The 17,262-nt window shown below is 56.3% G+C and overlaps 1 protein-coding gene across 1 annotated transcript in view; it reads left to right on the top strand.

The window, feature by feature from the left end:
- The first annotated feature begins 10,219 nt into the window (after nucleotides 1-10,219).
- Nucleotides 10,220-17,262, top strand: part of Tnfrsf8 (TNF receptor superfamily member 8) — a 47,360-nt gene continuing 40,317 nt past the window's right edge. Inside the window, exons 1-2 of the mRNA XM_019208040.2 lie at nucleotides 10,220-10,342; nucleotides 13,269-13,356. Of these exons, the coding sequence (XP_019063585.1) occupies nucleotides 13,281-13,356 (76 nt within the window). The 5' untranslated portion in view covers nucleotides 10,220-10,342; nucleotides 13,269-13,280. The remainder of the gene's footprint in view (nucleotides 10,343-13,268; nucleotides 13,357-17,262) is intronic.

Raw genomic sequence — 17,262 nt, 5'->3', positions numbered from 1 at the left:
TTCACCCATCTACACATCCTCCTCCTCACCCACCCATCCCTCATCCATCCACCCATTCACCCACCCACCAATACATTTTACAGCAAATATTCCTCAGATCAAGGGAGAAGGTCAGGTTAATGTAGTGCCAGGAAACCACCACTGTGCCACCTTCCCTTGGAATGGGTGGGGTCCTCAGGACCCCCGGGGGCTCCCAATCTCCCAGGATGCCCCACTTCCGGGGCGCAGCTGCGCTCCCCAACCCCAGCCCTCCTGGGGCCAGCAGCAGAGTCCCCGGAGCTGGGACTGGCTCTTCAAATCCGGGGCGGGCCATTCAAACAGCGAGGGGGAGCTCGGGCCGTCCTGAGTCATTCTGCACGTGTTGGGCCCTCTCTTCTTCGCAGCCGCCGGCTTGTTCCTGGAAGCCGCCCTGGTGGAGGTGTGCCTCAAGGCGGTCGGGGGAGGGAGCTGCAGGCGCCGCTCCGAGCGTCCAGACCCGGCACGTGCGCGCCTCCTCCACCTCGCCAGGATGCGCCTCCTCCGTGCTGCACCTCGCCGGGATGCGCCTCCTCCGTGCTGCCCTGGCACTGTCTCTCCTGGGGACCCTCCGAGCCTTCCCTCAGGTAAGGGAGTGACAGGAGCCTGGGGAGGCTCCAGGGGTCGAGTGTGGCCCTGGGCAGCGGGGAGGACAGGACGCTCACCACCTTCTCGATCCCTGGGCTGAGCAGGTGCAGGTGACAAGCGCGGCCCTGGCAAGGTGTGCGTGCCCCAGGTGGGAGGTTGGCCGAAGGGCTCCTCAGCCCCCAAATCCGCCCTTGCTGGGATGTATCCATTCATTCATTCGATGTCAATGGGTCCAAGGGCAAGAGAAAGGTGAGAGCCACCCGTGAAGGGCTGGGCCCTGTCTGGGAGCTTGGGAAGGGCTCTAGGAAAACCAACTTCCGCTACTTCCTGCTGGCCAGCACTGAACGAGACACAGTGGCAGGGGCGGGGGCACGCAGGTGGCTCAGCCATGGTCACCCACAGCAGCGGAGCCCGGGGACCTCGGGAGGGAGCGGAAGGAGGGAAGGAAGATCAGCAGGTGCTGGGGGACAGCACCCCTGTAATCCTAGGGAAGAGGGGCTCTGCCCTGAGCCAGTCCCATTCATTCGCCAAGCGGGGAGAGAGAGGCAGGCGGGCTGCAGGGGGAGTCGCTCTGTGGGGAAGGGGACACGAAGTGCCCCTTCCATCTGCCAGGGGGCAGTGAGGGACCCCATGTCAGGACCCTGCCTAGAGAGCCCTCAGCCCAGATCCCCACACCCGTGTCCGGGGGATACTCCAAGTTCGGGGTACCAGGGATTGGGGGATAAAGTGAAAGAGAAACAGGAGAGGTCCTGCATGGGGGCTTTGGTGTTTGGTGGCTGAAGCTTGTATGTTTCCTTTCCACAGAGTGAACCCCCTTTTAAATTAAAAAATGCTGTTTAAGGGCCAGGGATTTAGCTCAGCGGTGCTGCCTCCTGCCTTGCAAGCTCAAAGTCCAGAGTTCAATTCCCGGTACTCCGCCCCCTCAAAAAAGTTAAAAATGCTGTTTATTTAATAATACAAAATATGGGATTCTGTCCTAAAAGCCACACAGTAGAAATGCTGCAGGGAAAGCTAAGTTCCTTGACACTGCATCATTCCAATTCCTTTGTAGATGTGACCATGCTCCTTGCTCTAGTTTCCTTTAGAGAACTTTCCCATGCACGTCCACGTTTATATGGTTTTGTAGGAATACATGGGATTTCCCGTAAACTAACCTGCCATATGTATGCTACCTTATTAAGCTTTTACAGTTCCACGAGATATCTCAGAGAGATTTCCCACTGATCCTTACAGATCCTCTGCTTCACTTAAGAGGCAGGATGGTCTTCTTCCAAACGGAGGAGTTGGAGGCTGGGGCTGGAGCTCAGTGGTACAGTACTAGCTTGCCTGGCACATGCAAAGTGCAGGGTTCAGTCCCCAGCATTAAAAAACAAACAAAAACAAACACACTGAGGATTTTAAAAAATATAGTCCTGATGAACGAGTGGTAAGGGTGGCACCTCATCATCATTATTATTATTATATTATTATTTTTTGGTTAATTTATTTTTTTTTTGAGACAGGATCTCCTATGTGGTCCAGGCTGACCTTGAGTTCACCGTGTAGCCCGGGCTGGCCTGGAACTCTTGGTGATCCTCCTGCCTCAGCCTCCCGAGTGCTGGGATTACAGGCATGTGCCACCATGCTGGGGGATCACATTATTTTCTGTTAGTTTGTGGACTCTTTGGGGAATGTGTAGGATTCTTCCTCTTAGAGAAGAGGCGGAGAAGAGCATGCTCAGGGTGCAGAATGCAAATTCATTCAAAAAAAGAAGACATTCAAATTCATTCAAAAGAAGACACCACAAGCTGCCTTCCAGGGGGGCTGGACCGTGTGTTTTCCCACACCTGTGCCAGAGTAGCACCTGCCCCACATCCTGACTGACACTAGATCTTATTGGAGTTAGGAGTTATGCCTGCTGACCTCGACACCCTTCTGTCCTTACTGTCTTCCTCTGCATTTCCGCCCACCCTGGAGGCTGCGTGATCCTTTCCCGGAGGGGTGGCTGGGGAGGCGCTGTCTGGCCCCTTGTACCTTTTCCATCTTCCCCTTTCCAGGAAGCATCTCTAAGCCCATAAATAAAAACCTCCACTCAGGGCTTGCACTTCTTTGAATTCTGGGTCCTCCTCTCGGCCCCAGGTGATCTGGTGAGAGTGGATTTTTGTAGCTGGTGTCTGAGGCCAGATGTGTTGTTTCTGAGAAAGAGACCTCACATCGCCTGTCGCTGTCCTCCTGAGCAGTGGTTTTGTAACACAGCCTGGGAATTACTCTGGCACAGATTGAGAGAGGAATCTGTTCTCCGCACCTCCATCCTTTCCCTCCAGGGATCCTAGAGTGGGGACCGATCGCGATTTTCTGTGAACTTGAACTTAGTTGACCTAGAATTCCCTGACGACGTCTTCTCTCGGGCAGAGGCGGGGGTCACCTTCAGGGCTGTGTGGAACTGGCTCCATGGGGTGGGGGGTGGGGGGAGACTCTCACGAAGGTGTCGGTGCCCCACACCTTCCACTGCAAAGCTTGGCCAGTCGCCCTGCACAGTGGCAGCTTACAGTGACCTTTGGGGTCTTGGCCAGAGGGCAGAAGAGGCTTTCTGGTTTTGTTTGGGAAAGGTGGATTTTCTGGGCCCAGAGAGACAAATTCCATGTGATGCATCAGGATGGGGGACTGGAAGGCAGGAGCAGAAGTCGGTACAGACTTTTCTCCTCCCTCCCCTCTCCTCCCTTCCCTTCCTCCCTTCCCTCCTTCCTTCCTTCCTGGGATTGAACCCAGATCCTTCACGCTGAGATACATCCCCAGCCCTTTTAAATTCTTATTTTATTTTCAGACAGGGTCTCTCTAAATTGCCCAGGTTAGGCTTGTGTTTGTCACCCTCCTGCCTCAGCCTTCTGAGTACCTGGCATAACTGGAGTGTGCCACCAGGCCAGCAGCGCTGGCTGGTCTGAATCAAGGGCCCCTTCTTTGCTGTGGGGCTGGGGTAGCGAGGGCACCTCGGAGCCAGGGAGCTGCATACTCAGCCCGAGAGCAGCCTGTGCTGGGAGGAAAGCAGCCTTTACTGGAAGTTTCTGCTGCTCTCAGTTATGTGGGACCCAGACATGCTTCTTGAGCAGCTGTGATTCATCCTTAGGCTCCTGCACCCTTGCTGCAGGCCTTCACCTTGGAACCACTGTCAGGAGGAACACAGGGGTCCGGGGGTCCTCGCACAGGTGTTTTGTCCCAGCTGGACCCATGTGGCCTCATTGGGCTGACCCTGCGGTGCCTGTCCCCAGGGGTCACAGTCCCCACTTCCAGAGCCTCAAACGGGATGCGCCCATCCTCCAAGAAGGCAGCTGTGGATCAAGCCAATCTCTTCCCTCCCAACACCGCCCTGGGGGATGCCGGGTATCCGTGGGGTGTTGCTCCATCATCTGTGTGGGAATTCACTCAGGGTTCTCTGTGGCCTCGCTGGTGGGGAGGGACTTTTTGTTTGTGGTGTTTTTCAGAAAGGATCTCACTGTGTAGCTCAGGCTGCCCTTGAACTCATGGTGTAGCCCAGGCTGGCCTCGAACTCGTGGCCATCTTTCTGCCTCAGCCTCCTGAGTGCTAAGATTACAGATGTATGCCACCTTGCCTGGCCGGGGAGGGGCTTTTTATGCACCACCCAGTCCAGTTACTCACTGCGTTTCTAAGTCCTTTGGTAACATTCACCCAAGCATCGAGCCATGCAGTAAATCTTCAACAGGCAGCTGCCCTGGACCAGGTGGACCAGGCGGACCCTGCGTAGCTCCTCCAGGCTTCCTTCCTAACCCACCCCAGGCAATCATTTAGCTATTTGTTCACCTCCAGCAATGAGAGGCTCACTCCTTCCCAGGGCAGTGGACACCACCCTGGGTTAGCTTTGACCCTTGGTCTGTGGGATGTGCTGAAATCTATCTCCTTGAAGCCTCCACTGGTCCTGGAAGCCAGGGTCTCCCTCTCCCCTCAGAAACATCTCTCAGCAAGGTGAGGTCGCCAACTGGGTCCTCCCATGTGCATCCCTCACGTGGTTGGGCTCAAAGCTGCTCTTACCAAGCCATCATTCCTCAGACATTTCGGGAGCACCTACTGTGAGCCAGGGGCCACTCTGGGGGCTGCGGGTACCTCCGTGCCCAGTGTAGCAGGAGTGACAGGCAGAACAGTGCCTGGAGGTGGTGGTACACAGGAAACAGAGGGGTGCAGCAGCCAGGGATGGGGAGATGAGCAAAGTCTGAGGAGCAGAAGGACCCAAGTAGCCAAGGGGCAGGAGAAGGCAGCGTGGCCAGGGTGAGGCGGGGAGACCCAGGCAGCAGGGAAGTAATGGGTCACACGGACCCCCTGGGCTGTGGCGAGGGTCATGGTGACGCATGCGCTGTGGGGCCACTGTGCTGGGGAGATGAGGTCAGAGTCCACAGGACGCGCATGCGAGTTGGGTGTGGGTCCAGGGGAAGGGGAGTCCATATAGGGCTGGGCATCTGGTTGCAATGTTTGGGAGAGAAGCACAAGGTCTCTTTCGCCCCAGTTCAAGCGTGAGGTGGGGCTGGGTGCTGAAGGGCAGAGACCCCCCCCAGAGTGTGCGGATCCCAGATGGGGCGGGTCTCTCTGCTACCAGAGTCCAGCGCAGAATTCCCAGCAACGCCAACCCCTCTTACGGAGTCACCTACTTCCGTTAAGGTGGCCCAAGAGCTCTTGCTGCTGAAACAAATTGTCACAAACCGGGTTAGTCTCTTACAGCTCTGGGGCCAGGAGTTTAAAATGAGCTGACAGGGCCGCGTCACCTCTCTGCCGAATCTGTTTCTGTGCTTTTTCCAGCGGCCTGTGCCCCTGGTCGTCACCACCTTCGCTCTTGCCTGGGTTCTGCCTACCTCCATGAACCACCTGTGGTTGCCTGGACCCACGGATAACCCAGCGTGGCACTCGCTTTGAGCCTGAACTCGGCCAGTCTGGGAACCGGGGTGCAACTTCGCTGGGAGGCCGCTGTTTTACCTACTGCAAACATTTCACTGTGCTGAATCTGCCCTCTGTCTGTTTGGGGAGATGGTTCAATGTCCAGGCAGGGGTTTGGGCTTTTTAGTCAGCCTACTCTGTTCACACCTTGCATCAGACACCATAAGTCACCTCTGTGTATTTTGGTTTCTCCATCCACGAAATGGGACCATAGTCGGGCATAGTGGTACATGCCTGTAATTCTAACACTTGGAGGCTGAGGCAGGAGGATCGCTGTGAGCTAGATGATGGCCTGCACCAATATAGAGGCCTTGTCTCAAAACAAACCAACCACGATGCCACAGACTAAGGAATTTATAAAGAAAAGAAATTTCTTCCTTATACTTCTGGAGGTTGGAAAGTCCATTGAGGTTCTTTTCGATGATCATTCATGGCAGAAGGGCAAAGAGGCCAGAAGGAGAACAGGAGATCAAACTCAGAGGCCTAAAGCTGGGTGTGGTGGCCCACATCTGTAGTCCCAGCACCCGGGAGGTTGAGGCAGGAGGATTGCAAGTTGATGGTCAGCTTGGAAATTTAGCAATTTAGGGAGACCCTGTCTCAGAATGAAACAAACAGAAAAATCTTTGGAGAGGCTGCACCGCTTGATGCTGTCATAGCTTTTGTGCTGGGGGTTGAGTTCAGCACAGCTTTTGGGGTGCACGCTGAAACTGAGTAGAGCCAGCGCCGCGGCTCATCATTGCGCATGCGCCATGTCCTCATCTGCTCCCGAGGGCTCTGGTGAGACGGGGTCCCAGCACCCTGGGAGGCTGAGGCCGGAGAATCGCAAGTCTCCCGCACCCCTTCCTCCATGCTGGGGATGGAACCCAGGCCCCAGGCCTGTCCGGCCAGGGCTCTGGCGCTAAGCCACACCCGCCCACCGCCTGGCAGCTTCCACTGGGGTCCTCTGATCGGCTGGGGGCTGACAGCTCCAGGAGGCATCGCCCACGGCCGCTAGTCTTTATTCACTCTCTACTTGCCCGCTGTGTGCCAGATGCGGCCCTGGGTTCAACCCTTCAGGACCACAAAAGCCCTAATGGAACCTTCGCCTTCCCATGTGAACGCGCTGTAGGCTGCATCCCCTCCCTCTGACGAGGCCTGATCCCCGCCACCCTCCCTGGGCGCAGGCCTGCAAGGAAACATCAAGGCCGCACACCAACCCCCTGGGCGACCCAAGCCCCTCCTTAGGGGTCAGAGAGCCACAGCGCCCCCTGGAGACCCAGGCTCCACCCCCTTTTCTTTCCTGTCCTGGATTGAATCCAGGGCCTTCACACTGAGCTAGATCCCCAGCCCTTTTTATTTTTAATTTTTGATACAGGTTCTAGCTAAGTCTCTTGGGCTGGACGTGTGTGTGTGTGTGTGTGAAACAGGGTCTCCCTGTGTAGCCCTTGAACTTGTGGCGATCCTCTTGCCTCAGCCTCTCGAGTGCTGGGATTACAGGGATAAGTCCCAGATGGCTGCTCTGGGGCTCAGCAAGATGCAGCAGGGCTGAGCTCCTGTCCAGCTCAGGGCACAGTCCTTTACCTGGTTCTTCCGGCTGCTGAGGCTGCCTGAATTCCCCGGCTCAGGCTGCTTCCCCCACTTTCACTGCCCGCACCGCAGCATCTCTCTGACTCCGTTTCTGTCACTATCCAAATCTCTTTTTCCGAGTCTTTGAGTCTCTCTTTTGCCTCTGTCTTATGTTTTGCTTTTTAAACATTTTTTTTTATAGTACCGGGTGTTGAACCCAGGTTCTTTATAGTGAGCTACATTCTCAGCCCTTAAAAATATTTATTTTCCAGGCATGATGGTGCACACCTGTAACCCCAGCACTCAGCAGGCTGACGCAGATAGATCACTGTGAGTTCTAGGCCACCTTGGTGTTCATAGTGAGACTCTATCTCAAAAACAAACAAACAAACAACAACAAAAGACCCCACTTTAAAAAATCCTTTAAGAGAGGATCTTGCTAAGTTACTATGTTGTTCAGGCTGTGCTCAAACTTGGGATCTTTCTGCCTCAGCCTCCCAGAATGCCACCGCATGAGTGTGTTGCATTTTTAAGGTTGTTGTGATGAATGGGTCCACCCAGATGACCCAGGATCCTCTGAAAGCCAGAGGATGAGCAGCCTTCACTCCATCAGCCACCTTCATCCCCTTTGCCATGAGAGGTGGCACAGGGATAGATTCTGGGGGTGGACATCTTTGGGAGTGCTGTCCTGCTGACCACAGCTGGGGGGACGTGACAGGGATCCTGCCCGTAGGAGAGAGAGCCTGAAGGAAGCCGTCTGTGCCTGGGGCCAAATGGTGACCCTGCAGTGTGTTCAAGGCCGGGTTGATGACTTCAACCTCAGGTGTTGCCTGGCCTGGAGCTCAGGGTGAGAGAGGTCTGGGGTCCCCCAGGGCTTACAGCCCTGTAAGTTGTGGGATTTCCTCACTAGCAGGTGGGTCACCAGCTTCCTAGTCACCTAAGTGTCCACACCCGGATCCTGGAGCCTGCGTTACCTAATCTTGGCCAAACAGGAGTCCGTGGATGTGAGGTGCGTGGGACGGGGATTTTAGTCATGGGTTGGCCCAACCTAGTCACAGAAGTCCTGTGTCTTAGTCACTTTCCTCATCACTGGGACAAAACATCCAACACCAGCAACTCAGAGGAGGAGAGGTTTATTTTGGCCCTTCTTCCCTCCCTCCCTCCCTTCCTTCTTTCCTTCCTTCATTCCTCTCTCCCTCTCTCCCTCTCTCTCTCTCTTTTTCCCTCTCCCCACCCAGTTCCCCCCTCCTCTTTCTTCCTGTACCAGGGATCAAACTCAGGACCTTGCGCTGGTGAGGCAGGTGCAGCACCACTGAGCCAAGTCCCCAGCACTTTGGCTCAGTTTCTGTGTAGTCAGCTGGTTCCAAGGCGGGAGGGCAGGGAACAGAGTTACATGGCGGAGGAACAGCTGCTCACCTCACGGTGGAAAGGAAGGAAGTGGCGAGCAAAGGGTGGGGCCTAGAGGAAGATGGACAGGCCCAGGCCACGCCCCCACAGCTGCCTCTTTTGACCAGGTTTCGCCTTCAAACAACAAGTCCGTAATGAGCCCCACAACCCCATCACCTGAGAGCACAGGCGGCTGGACTTGCTCTTTACCTGAGCACCCACTCCTGCAGGACAAGAGAAGCTTTAGTCCCTCTGATGCCCCATCACCTCCCACCGCACTCACCTTTAAATGTTCCATCACCTTCCAAGTCTGCCACCTTGGGGTCCGTGCTTCTAACGCATGAATGATTTGGGGCCACACTGAACCATGTCCTGAACATAACAGGGCTTCGGGTCTGGGGGAGGCTGGCACGGCCCTCTTGTTGGCCAGCAGCAAGGCGACAAGACCAGGGCCTTCAGCCTCGAGCACCTCCCGGAAGGACACAGGCGGTCCTGGGACACCTTGAGTGTCCTCTAGGAAGTGGCACCCATCAGGGAGTCCCCAGGCCGAGTGGGTGCAGGGCTAAAGGGAGTGGGGTCGGCTCAGCTGTTGGAGGGAGCAAGGAGGTATGGGGCAGGGCCAGAGGGCCGGGCTGGTCAGGACCCGGCTTGGGGATCGTGTTGGAAACTAGGAGTGTCTCCTGTGGAGTGGAGGAGAGGAGAGGACAGTGGCTTTGTGCCGTCACAGGCCCCCTGGTCTGCGCTGAGAGTGGGATTGGGCACAGGGGGAGGGGACCCTCAGATGGCCACTGTCCCATCCACATGGCAGGGAGGGGAGAAAGAGCTGGTGGGTGTGGAGAAAAATGCAAGCCAGAGGCAGGACCTCAGGTCCTTGCGCTTGCAAGGCAGGCCACCGAACCGCTGAGCTAAATCCCCAGCCCCTACCCTGCCTTTTCTTCTTTCTTTTTTGCAGTACTGGGGACTGAACCCAGGACCTCCACCCTGAGCTACATCCTCAGCCCTTTTATATACTGTTTTATTTTCACACAGGATCTTGCTAAGGTGTCCAGGCTGGCTTAGAATTTTCGATCCTTCTGCCTCAGCCTCCCAGAGTGCTGGGACGACAGGCACACATCTCCACGCCTGGTTTAAGCAAACTTTCTCAACTTGCCCGTGTCTTCATTTTTCCATCCGTAAAATGGGGTAATAGTTGTTAGTTATTAGAATTACTTGCCCTGCCAGAAGCAAACGATGCAACACTTACACCTTTGCTTTTCTCTTCCTTCTTTTTAGCACTTCCCAGGGTTCAAAGGACTCCTGGCTCCCGGTTCAGCCGGGTCTGCCTGGGCCTGGGCTTCGCATTCCCAGCCTGCACGGTGGGGGCGGGGCTCACCCTGCTCGGCCCGCCCTGGCCCCTTTCAGGGGAGTTTGCATCTGACTCACCTTGCGGCTGGTCTCCCACAGGTGTGGCTCAGCTGCTTTCCCTCCAGCGGCAGAGAGCAAGTGGGGCTTTTTGAAAGTGAAATTTAGCAGGTCCTAGGGAAAACCAAAGCTACCTGAAATCGGCCCAGCGGTGCGAGGTTTCAGGCTGCTGTTTTTATCTCGGTGCTGCCGCTCAGGCTCGGCCCGGGCTGGGGCTGCGCAGTGCAGCCCCCTCGGGAGACCTCGCTCAGCCTCCAGCCAGCGGGGAACCCCACCCAAAAGACCCCCTGGGGGCTCGGGCTTCCCCCCTCCCAAGCCAGGGGCCAAATCCCAGAAGCCTCTCTCTTCCCGGGGAGCATGAGGAGCCTGGAGCCAGGATGGACCCCGGAGCGCCTGGTGCCGCCTCCCTCCAGTTTACACCTGGCGTGCCCTGGGAAGGCAGAGCTGTCCCTCTTGTCGCAGTCAGAGGCCAGCTGAGCGCGCACCCAGGGTGAGCTCAGGCAAGACCTTTGCCAAGCGAGCCGGTTGCCACGGTAACAAGGTCTTCTGGAGCTGCTAGGTCTCCAGACGGTTTGCACCACTTTCATAACAGCAGGTGTCAATGAACTTGACCCCGTTTTCGGGGTTCCTGTAAAGCGATGACATCATAGGCAACAAAATTTCCCCAGTGGCCCTTCTGGGGGGCCGTGTCCCGCAGCCTGGGGAGTCTGGGGGTGGATACTGGGGTAGGGGCCTGAGTCGCGTCCTCACCTGGGCCCCTCTGTGTCTTACGTGATGGAAAACGGGTAAAGGATGGATTTTTTTTTTTTTTGGTAGCGGGGATCAAACTCGGGCCCTTGCACGTGCGAGGCAGGCGGCGGAACCACTGAGCCAAATCCCCAGCCCTCATGTTGGAAAATGGGATCCCAAGTCCTCGACGGCTTCAGGGAGACCCCAAAGGCAGGTGTGAGCGCCCTCAGCCTCTCGGGACGGCGCGACAGCGCCCCCTTGTGGCAGGCGGCCACAGACGTGCTGAAGAGCTGCCACCTGCGGCCCAGCCCCTGGGTCCCTGGGGTGCCATTATTTACACACGTGGTTTTGTACACTTTCTGTATTTCTTGCCCCCTTCACGCATACACACTATCACTGTTATTTTATTTAATCCAGGTTATAGGCTTTGGATAGGAAGACCTCAGAGGGATGTGGTGTCCTCAGTACCATCAGGCCTTTTACTTGTAAAGATAATCTGCTGTTGGCTGGGTATGTTGGTGCATGCTTATAATCCTAACCCTCAGAAGGCTGAGGCAGGAAGATCACTGCAAGTTTGAGGCCAGCCTGGGCTACATAGTGAGACCCTAGGGGACAAAATGAGGCTCAATTCTCCTCTCTCATGTAGTTGCTGTGTGGCCTCGGGCAGATAGCAGCTTCCTCATCTGTAACATGAGGAGTTGACCCCAAAGGGCTGGGGCACGGCGTACAGGAGTTGGATGAAGCAGGCACCAAGGCCAGTTCTTCTTGGTCTCTCCAACTGGCTCTGTAGCTGTCAGTGAGCTCATGGGCCAGGTGGGGAGGGGAAGCCCAGGGCAGCACCCGGAATTCCCCCACTCAGGGGCCTAGCAGGGCTGCGCCTGGGAGACACTGCGGGTCGGGTCGAGGGTTGCAGGAGGCCCTGGCAGCTCCCTGCTCTGAGAGGCTCCGGGACCCCAGGGTGACCTGGAGGGCAGAAAGCCCTGGGCTCCAGGGAAATGAGAGGAGACACACCAAGGCCCCGAGACTGAGCCTTGCAATAAGAAGTTGTTCTGTGTTTGGCAGAGCTGGGATAAAATCGGGGCCTCCCACATCCTAGATAAGGCCCTACCGCTGAGCTACAGCTCCCGCCTCAGAAGTTGGGTTATATCTGTCGTTTCAAGTGAATGCGGTGATGTGTTCTGGACGTGACAGAAGAAGAGAGTGAGAAAGAATGATGTAATTACCACCCCCGCACCCCTTCCGGCCACACCGCCCTTTGTTGCTCTCTGAATGCACCAGGGTTCAGCTCAGTCTCCGCACTTCTCCCAGTGTGCAGCTGAGCCAGGTGGGCCTCCAAACCAGCTGGGGGGAGGCTTATGCTCCCCCAAGCCAAGAGCCCCACATCCCACAGGAGGTCCTTCCTCTCTGCCAAGCAGCGCCTTGGAGGCAGAAGGCAGAGCACAGGGTCTGGGGCCCGGCTCCCTCCCCTCCCAGAGTTCCCCGTTGTGGGTCTCTCTCCTGTCATTCCCTAGGAATTACCTGATTCCTCCCCGGGACCCCAACAGAGAACTTTTTCTGCTTTTGAACCTAATGACGGAGTTCAGTGTTCAAAGAACCCTAGGAACATGTTGGGGGTATCTGAAAAAGAAAAACCCAAGACCTCCGTTGCACCCCATAGGAGATCCCTGAATATGAAAGCTGAAGCCACACTGTCTAGAAGATCATTTGGGAGGGCACCTAAACGATACAAAGCATTTCTTAGGACAAGCTATAAAGGGCATCAGCTTCTGGGGAGGCTGAGGCAGGACAGTCGCAAAGTCAATGCCAACCTGGGCAAATTACTGAGTCCCTGTCTCAGAATATAAATAACAAAAAGGGCTGGAGGTGTAGCTCCATCTAGTGTGCTTGCCTAACATGCATGAAACCCTGGATTAAAAAAAAAAGGACATTAACTCAAAAAGAAAAGATCGATGAGGTATACTGTATTAAAACTACAAGCAGCTGTTCATCAAGAGACGCCATTAAGGAAAGGGAAAGGCTGAAACAGAAGAAGCTGCTTCCAGGAGGTGCAACCAACAGAGGGTTTGTACCTGGAACATGTAAAGATAGCAACAAGAAAGGGCAGGCAACCTACTTAAAAAAATTGACATACAAATTTAGCACACAAGCTGGGTGTGTAGGCACACACCTGTGACCCCAGCACTTGGGAAGCTGAGGCAGGAGAGTTTTGGAGAGTTCGAAGCCAGCCTGGGCTACATAGTGAGTTCGAGGTTGGCCTGAACGACATGCCCAAAAGCTGTGCTCTCGGCTGGCCACCTGCTCTTTGCAACAGTGCAAATGATTCTCACCGTATGAGGTTGAGTTAAGGAAGCCGGTTGCAAGAGAAGAGACTTTATCATTTTCTCTCTGTCCAGTGCAAAAGCAGATAAAACCGATCTGCTGTGTGGAAGTTAGGTCAGCAGGGGCCTTTGTGGCACATGTTGATCCAGGGCAGGGGACAGTAACTGGTGCCCAGTGGGATCGATGGTCCAGGGGTGGCATGGCTGCAGGACGAGGGGACTTAGGAGTTCTTGTCCTGATTCCCCTTCGTGCCCTGGGTCTCAGGCTTGACTCTGCAGCAGGTGGACACCAGGCCTCCAAGAAGGGAACGGGTGGAGGGAGGGCAGATGTCAGGTGCCCGGGTCTTACCAGCTTCTCTGGCCTTGCAGGAGCGACCCCTCATGGCCACCTGCGCCAGAGACCCCAGCCGCTACTACGACAGGGCTGCCAGGCAGTGCTGCTACCGCTGTCCCCCAGGTGAGTGGGGGCCCGGGGTGGGGACAAGGTGCGGATCTTTGCTCTCAGGTTATGACCCCACCAGGGGCATTGGTGAGCGTGGAAAAACACCTGAAAGTCATCGGCAGAGTTGGGGGGGATAGTGGGGATCGAACTCTGGTCCTTGTGCTTTCGAGGCAGGCAGTGGCACCACTGAGCCAAATCTCCGGCCTGACAGTGGTTTTTTTTTGTTTGTTTGTTTGTTTTTAGTTAGTGCACGTTTGCAGTACATAGTGAACCCACTCCTCTTGGGCAGTTGGACCACATCTGAATTCTGTTTTTCCCTTTTCCTCCCTCCACCTCTTGGTCCCCCTCCCTTTTGCAAAAGATCTCTCTCCCTGGCAGGAGAGGTTGGTAGGTTCTGAGAGCCATCTCTAGAGTCACAGAGTCCCCGGACCGTGGAAGAGTAGGGCTGGATGAATCAGGAGGCTGGGTTTGTTGCAACTGCTGCAAAAGTCCCTCTTGGTGAGTTTTTGTTTTCACTCACAGCTACCTCTTGGTGAACGCTCGCCGAGTGTAGTCATCTGGGACCTCGGGAGTGGTGTCATCTCATGAGTCGCCGTTACCTTTTTTAGTCTCATTTTGTAGCTGAGGTTGCTGGGGCCCCTGCACAGTTCGGTAACTGGCCTGAGGTCACAGAGCTGGGACGTGTGAAGCTGGCTGGGGCCGGAGCCCCATGGCCCCAGAGCTTGGCTCGCCCATGACCCCCAAGGGCCCCTCATTTCTGGGCCTGGAAACCCTGTGTAGTTCCCGACTGCTTCAGCCCAGATCTCATGCTTGTCCCCCGGTGAATGATGCTAGGAGCAGGGAGCGGGAAAGCTTTTGGGAACATTCTCCAAATGATACTTAGGCCCAAGGCATTGAGCAAGGAGAACAAGGTCATGAGGCATTCAGGTCCCCTGTGGTTATCATCAAAAGCCCCAAGGCCCATGCAGTGGCCGTGGAGGGGTGGGAACCGACATGTCGCGGTCTCCGATCTCGGGGGAACAGAGGTGGTGGAGGGAGTGACTGGGAGGTGGGAGGAAGTCTGTAGGGGCTGCCTCTGCGAGCGTCTGGAGGGCTTCCTGAGAGGGCGGGGGTGGGGACATCTGTCCACCCTTGTCCTCCTGTCACTCTGTGTGAGGGAAGTGACACACGGGCCTTCGGGGAGCCCCAGACCTGGTGCGGCCGACGTCCCGGGGTGATGTGGCCGGAGCCCAGGCCACCAGAGCCCAGGGGTGGGGAGCGCTTGCAGAAACGGTTGGATATTTGCTGTCTCCATGGAGATGTCCCAGGAGCTGAGGGGGACCACAGGACTCTACTGGTCTTTCCTGCCCATTGAACGGTTTCACGTTGATTTCAGAGGGCAGTCAGCTGGGTCCTCCTGCTGTTTTCCGTGCTTGGGACTTATTGGTTCCCCCAGTCCCCTCACCCCTCCAGCGCTACCCCCACTGGCCTGTCATCTTAGTGGGTCTGTTCCAATTCATGGCAATCCTCCTGCCTCAGCCTCCCAAGTGCTAGAATTACAGGCAAGTGCCACCGTGCCCATCCTCCCTGCTTGTTTTTACAGCAAGGCCCCTTGGTGCCTTTCCAGAGCCTTCTCCCTCCACCCTTCAAGGCTCTGGGCCCACGCACCCGCCTGTCTCTCCAGGGTTCTCTGTCCCCACCTGCTGCAGCCCCCAACTCCTTCTGTGAAGCTCAGCACTGGCGACCCGGTTCCCACACACTTCTCCCCGACTGCTGTGTCCCCAGTGCCCTGTGACTTCCTCGGGGCCCTGTCCTAGCCACCAGCCGGTCCCCTGACCCAGCTGTGGCTCCCATTCTCCCTCACTTAGAAGCTGGCTCAGGGCTCAGAGTTGGACGCCAGATGTCCAGGAGGGGGCAGCGCCTTGGGAAGAGTTTTATTGACCTGTGCTTCCGGGTACGCCGCAGAAGAAAAAAAAAAAACAAAACCAAAAAAACAGAGAAACCGAAAAGCCCATACCCCGCCCTTCCATGTTTTGGGGAAATTTCTGACATTTTGCCCGCGCTCTGCCTCAGCGCTCAGCTGTGCGCCAGGGTCCGCTCGTGGGCGGGCGTGAAGGAAGGAAGCTGGGAGGCCTTTGAGAGTCAGATCCTTCCCCTCACGCAGGCTGCACCGGCACTCTGCTTACACGCTTACATACTCCTGGGGACGGGAGGCTCTCTCCCTGCAGCACAGCAGCAACCGCCACTCATAGTGATGGGCGCGCCGTGCGTCAGCCCTGAGCCGAGCTTTACCTGTGAAAGGCTTCAGCGTGGCTGTCCGGGAACACGGGGGGGGGGAAGGGCACTGGGAGGCGCCTGTGGGGGCCACACACCCTTCCTACTCCACATCTCCCTCCAGGCCTCCCTGCCCAGCTTCCCTCTCCACCAGAAGGAGTCTCGGCGGCGGCAGATACTTGAGGCCAGGCCAGGTCAGGCAGGGAGCATGGTTTGCTGGGGCCTGGCGGGACTACCCCATCCGGTCCCTGGAGCTGAGGCTGCCCTCCTGTGGTGCCCGGCTCCTCCCACGGCCACCTGCTGGGACACAGCTCCCGCCCCTGGGGACCCGCTCCTCGTGCCACCTTGGCCTCTCGCTCCGGACTTCAGCTGAGGGTGCTGGGCTCCCCTCTGTCCCCCCTGAGCGTCTCAGGGAGCTCCCCCGGCTCTCGTGCCCATCCACGCTTGACCAGACCCCTTCACAGCTCCGGCGGACGTCACTGTGGACTCACTGGCGGACTCAGCTTCTCTCCTCCTGCTCTCCTGCCATCACCTGTCTTCCCACAGGGTCCCCAGCCTGGCACAGGGCTTGGAATCTCTTAGGTTCTCACTCAAATTTTACATAAAGGAAGAATGAATATGGCCCAGCATACTGTTTTCTGTGACAGCCCAGCCGCACCTCTGTCATCTGTCATCCCCTCTCTGTCCTGCACACACCCGCTGGGATCTCTTCTCTATCGTCTTTATTTCTGTTCTTTTCTTTATTTGAGACAGGGTCTTACTATATAGTTCAGGCTGGTCTTGGATTCATAGGGATCTTCCTGCCTCAGCCTCCCGAGTGCTAGGACTACAGGTGTGTGCTACCGTACCCAGCAGTGCCGTCTTTACTTCACCCTAAAAACTCTGCCAGTATTGTTAAGGAGGGAGTATGTGAATGTAGGAGAAAGGAGGGGCAGAGGGTGAGAGGAGCTAAGATTGGGCCAACCCAACAAACATTTGTAGAGCCAGGGCTGTAGAATTTCATGGGGTGAGGAGGCCGGGTTCTGGCTCCCAGGAGCTCCTCCCCAGACAGGACATGACTTGTGTATAGAGGGCGTCATGCTAAAGTAGGGATCCAGCCAGGTGTGGTGGTGGACACTGTAATCAGGACTTGCGAGGCTGAAGCAGGAGGATCACTGCGTGTTTGAGGCCAGCCTGGACTACACAGTGAGTTTAAGGCCAACCTGAACTACACTGAGACCTTGTCTCAAAATAAATAAATCAATCAAGCTCAGAGAAGGGGTGGCCTCAGAGGGAGAAAAGCTCCTAGATGGCTGGTCTGTATCTATCCACCCGTCCATCCGCCTGTCTGCCCATCCGTCTCTCTGTCTGTCTGTCTGTCCATCCATCCACCCATCCACCCTGTTTCATCTACCTACCTACCTATCCGCCCATCCAGCCAGCCAGGACAAAATAAATATCAATCAAGCTCAGAGAAGGGGTGGCCTCAGAGGGAGAAAAGCTCCTAGATGGCTGGTCTGTATCTATCCACCCGTCCATCCGCCTGTCTGCCCATCCGTCTCTCTGTCTGTCTGTCTGTCCATCCATCTCCCCATCCACCCTGTTTCATCTACCTACCTACCTATCCGCCCATCCAGCCAGCCAGGCAGTCATGCACCCCTCCACCCTTCTGCCGTGTCTGGGGGGGGG

Source organism: Fukomys damarensis, unplaced genomic scaffold (genome assembly GCF_012274545.1).
Source record: "Fukomys damarensis isolate Sample0158 unplaced genomic scaffold, DMR_v1.0_HiC HiC_scaffold_23, whole genome shotgun sequence".
In the NCBI taxonomy this organism is placed as follows: Eukaryota; Metazoa; Chordata; class Mammalia; order Rodentia; family Bathyergidae; genus Fukomys; species Fukomys damarensis.
Note: the sequence above shows the minus strand (reverse complement) of the source record. Positions and strands in the feature narration are given on the sequence as shown.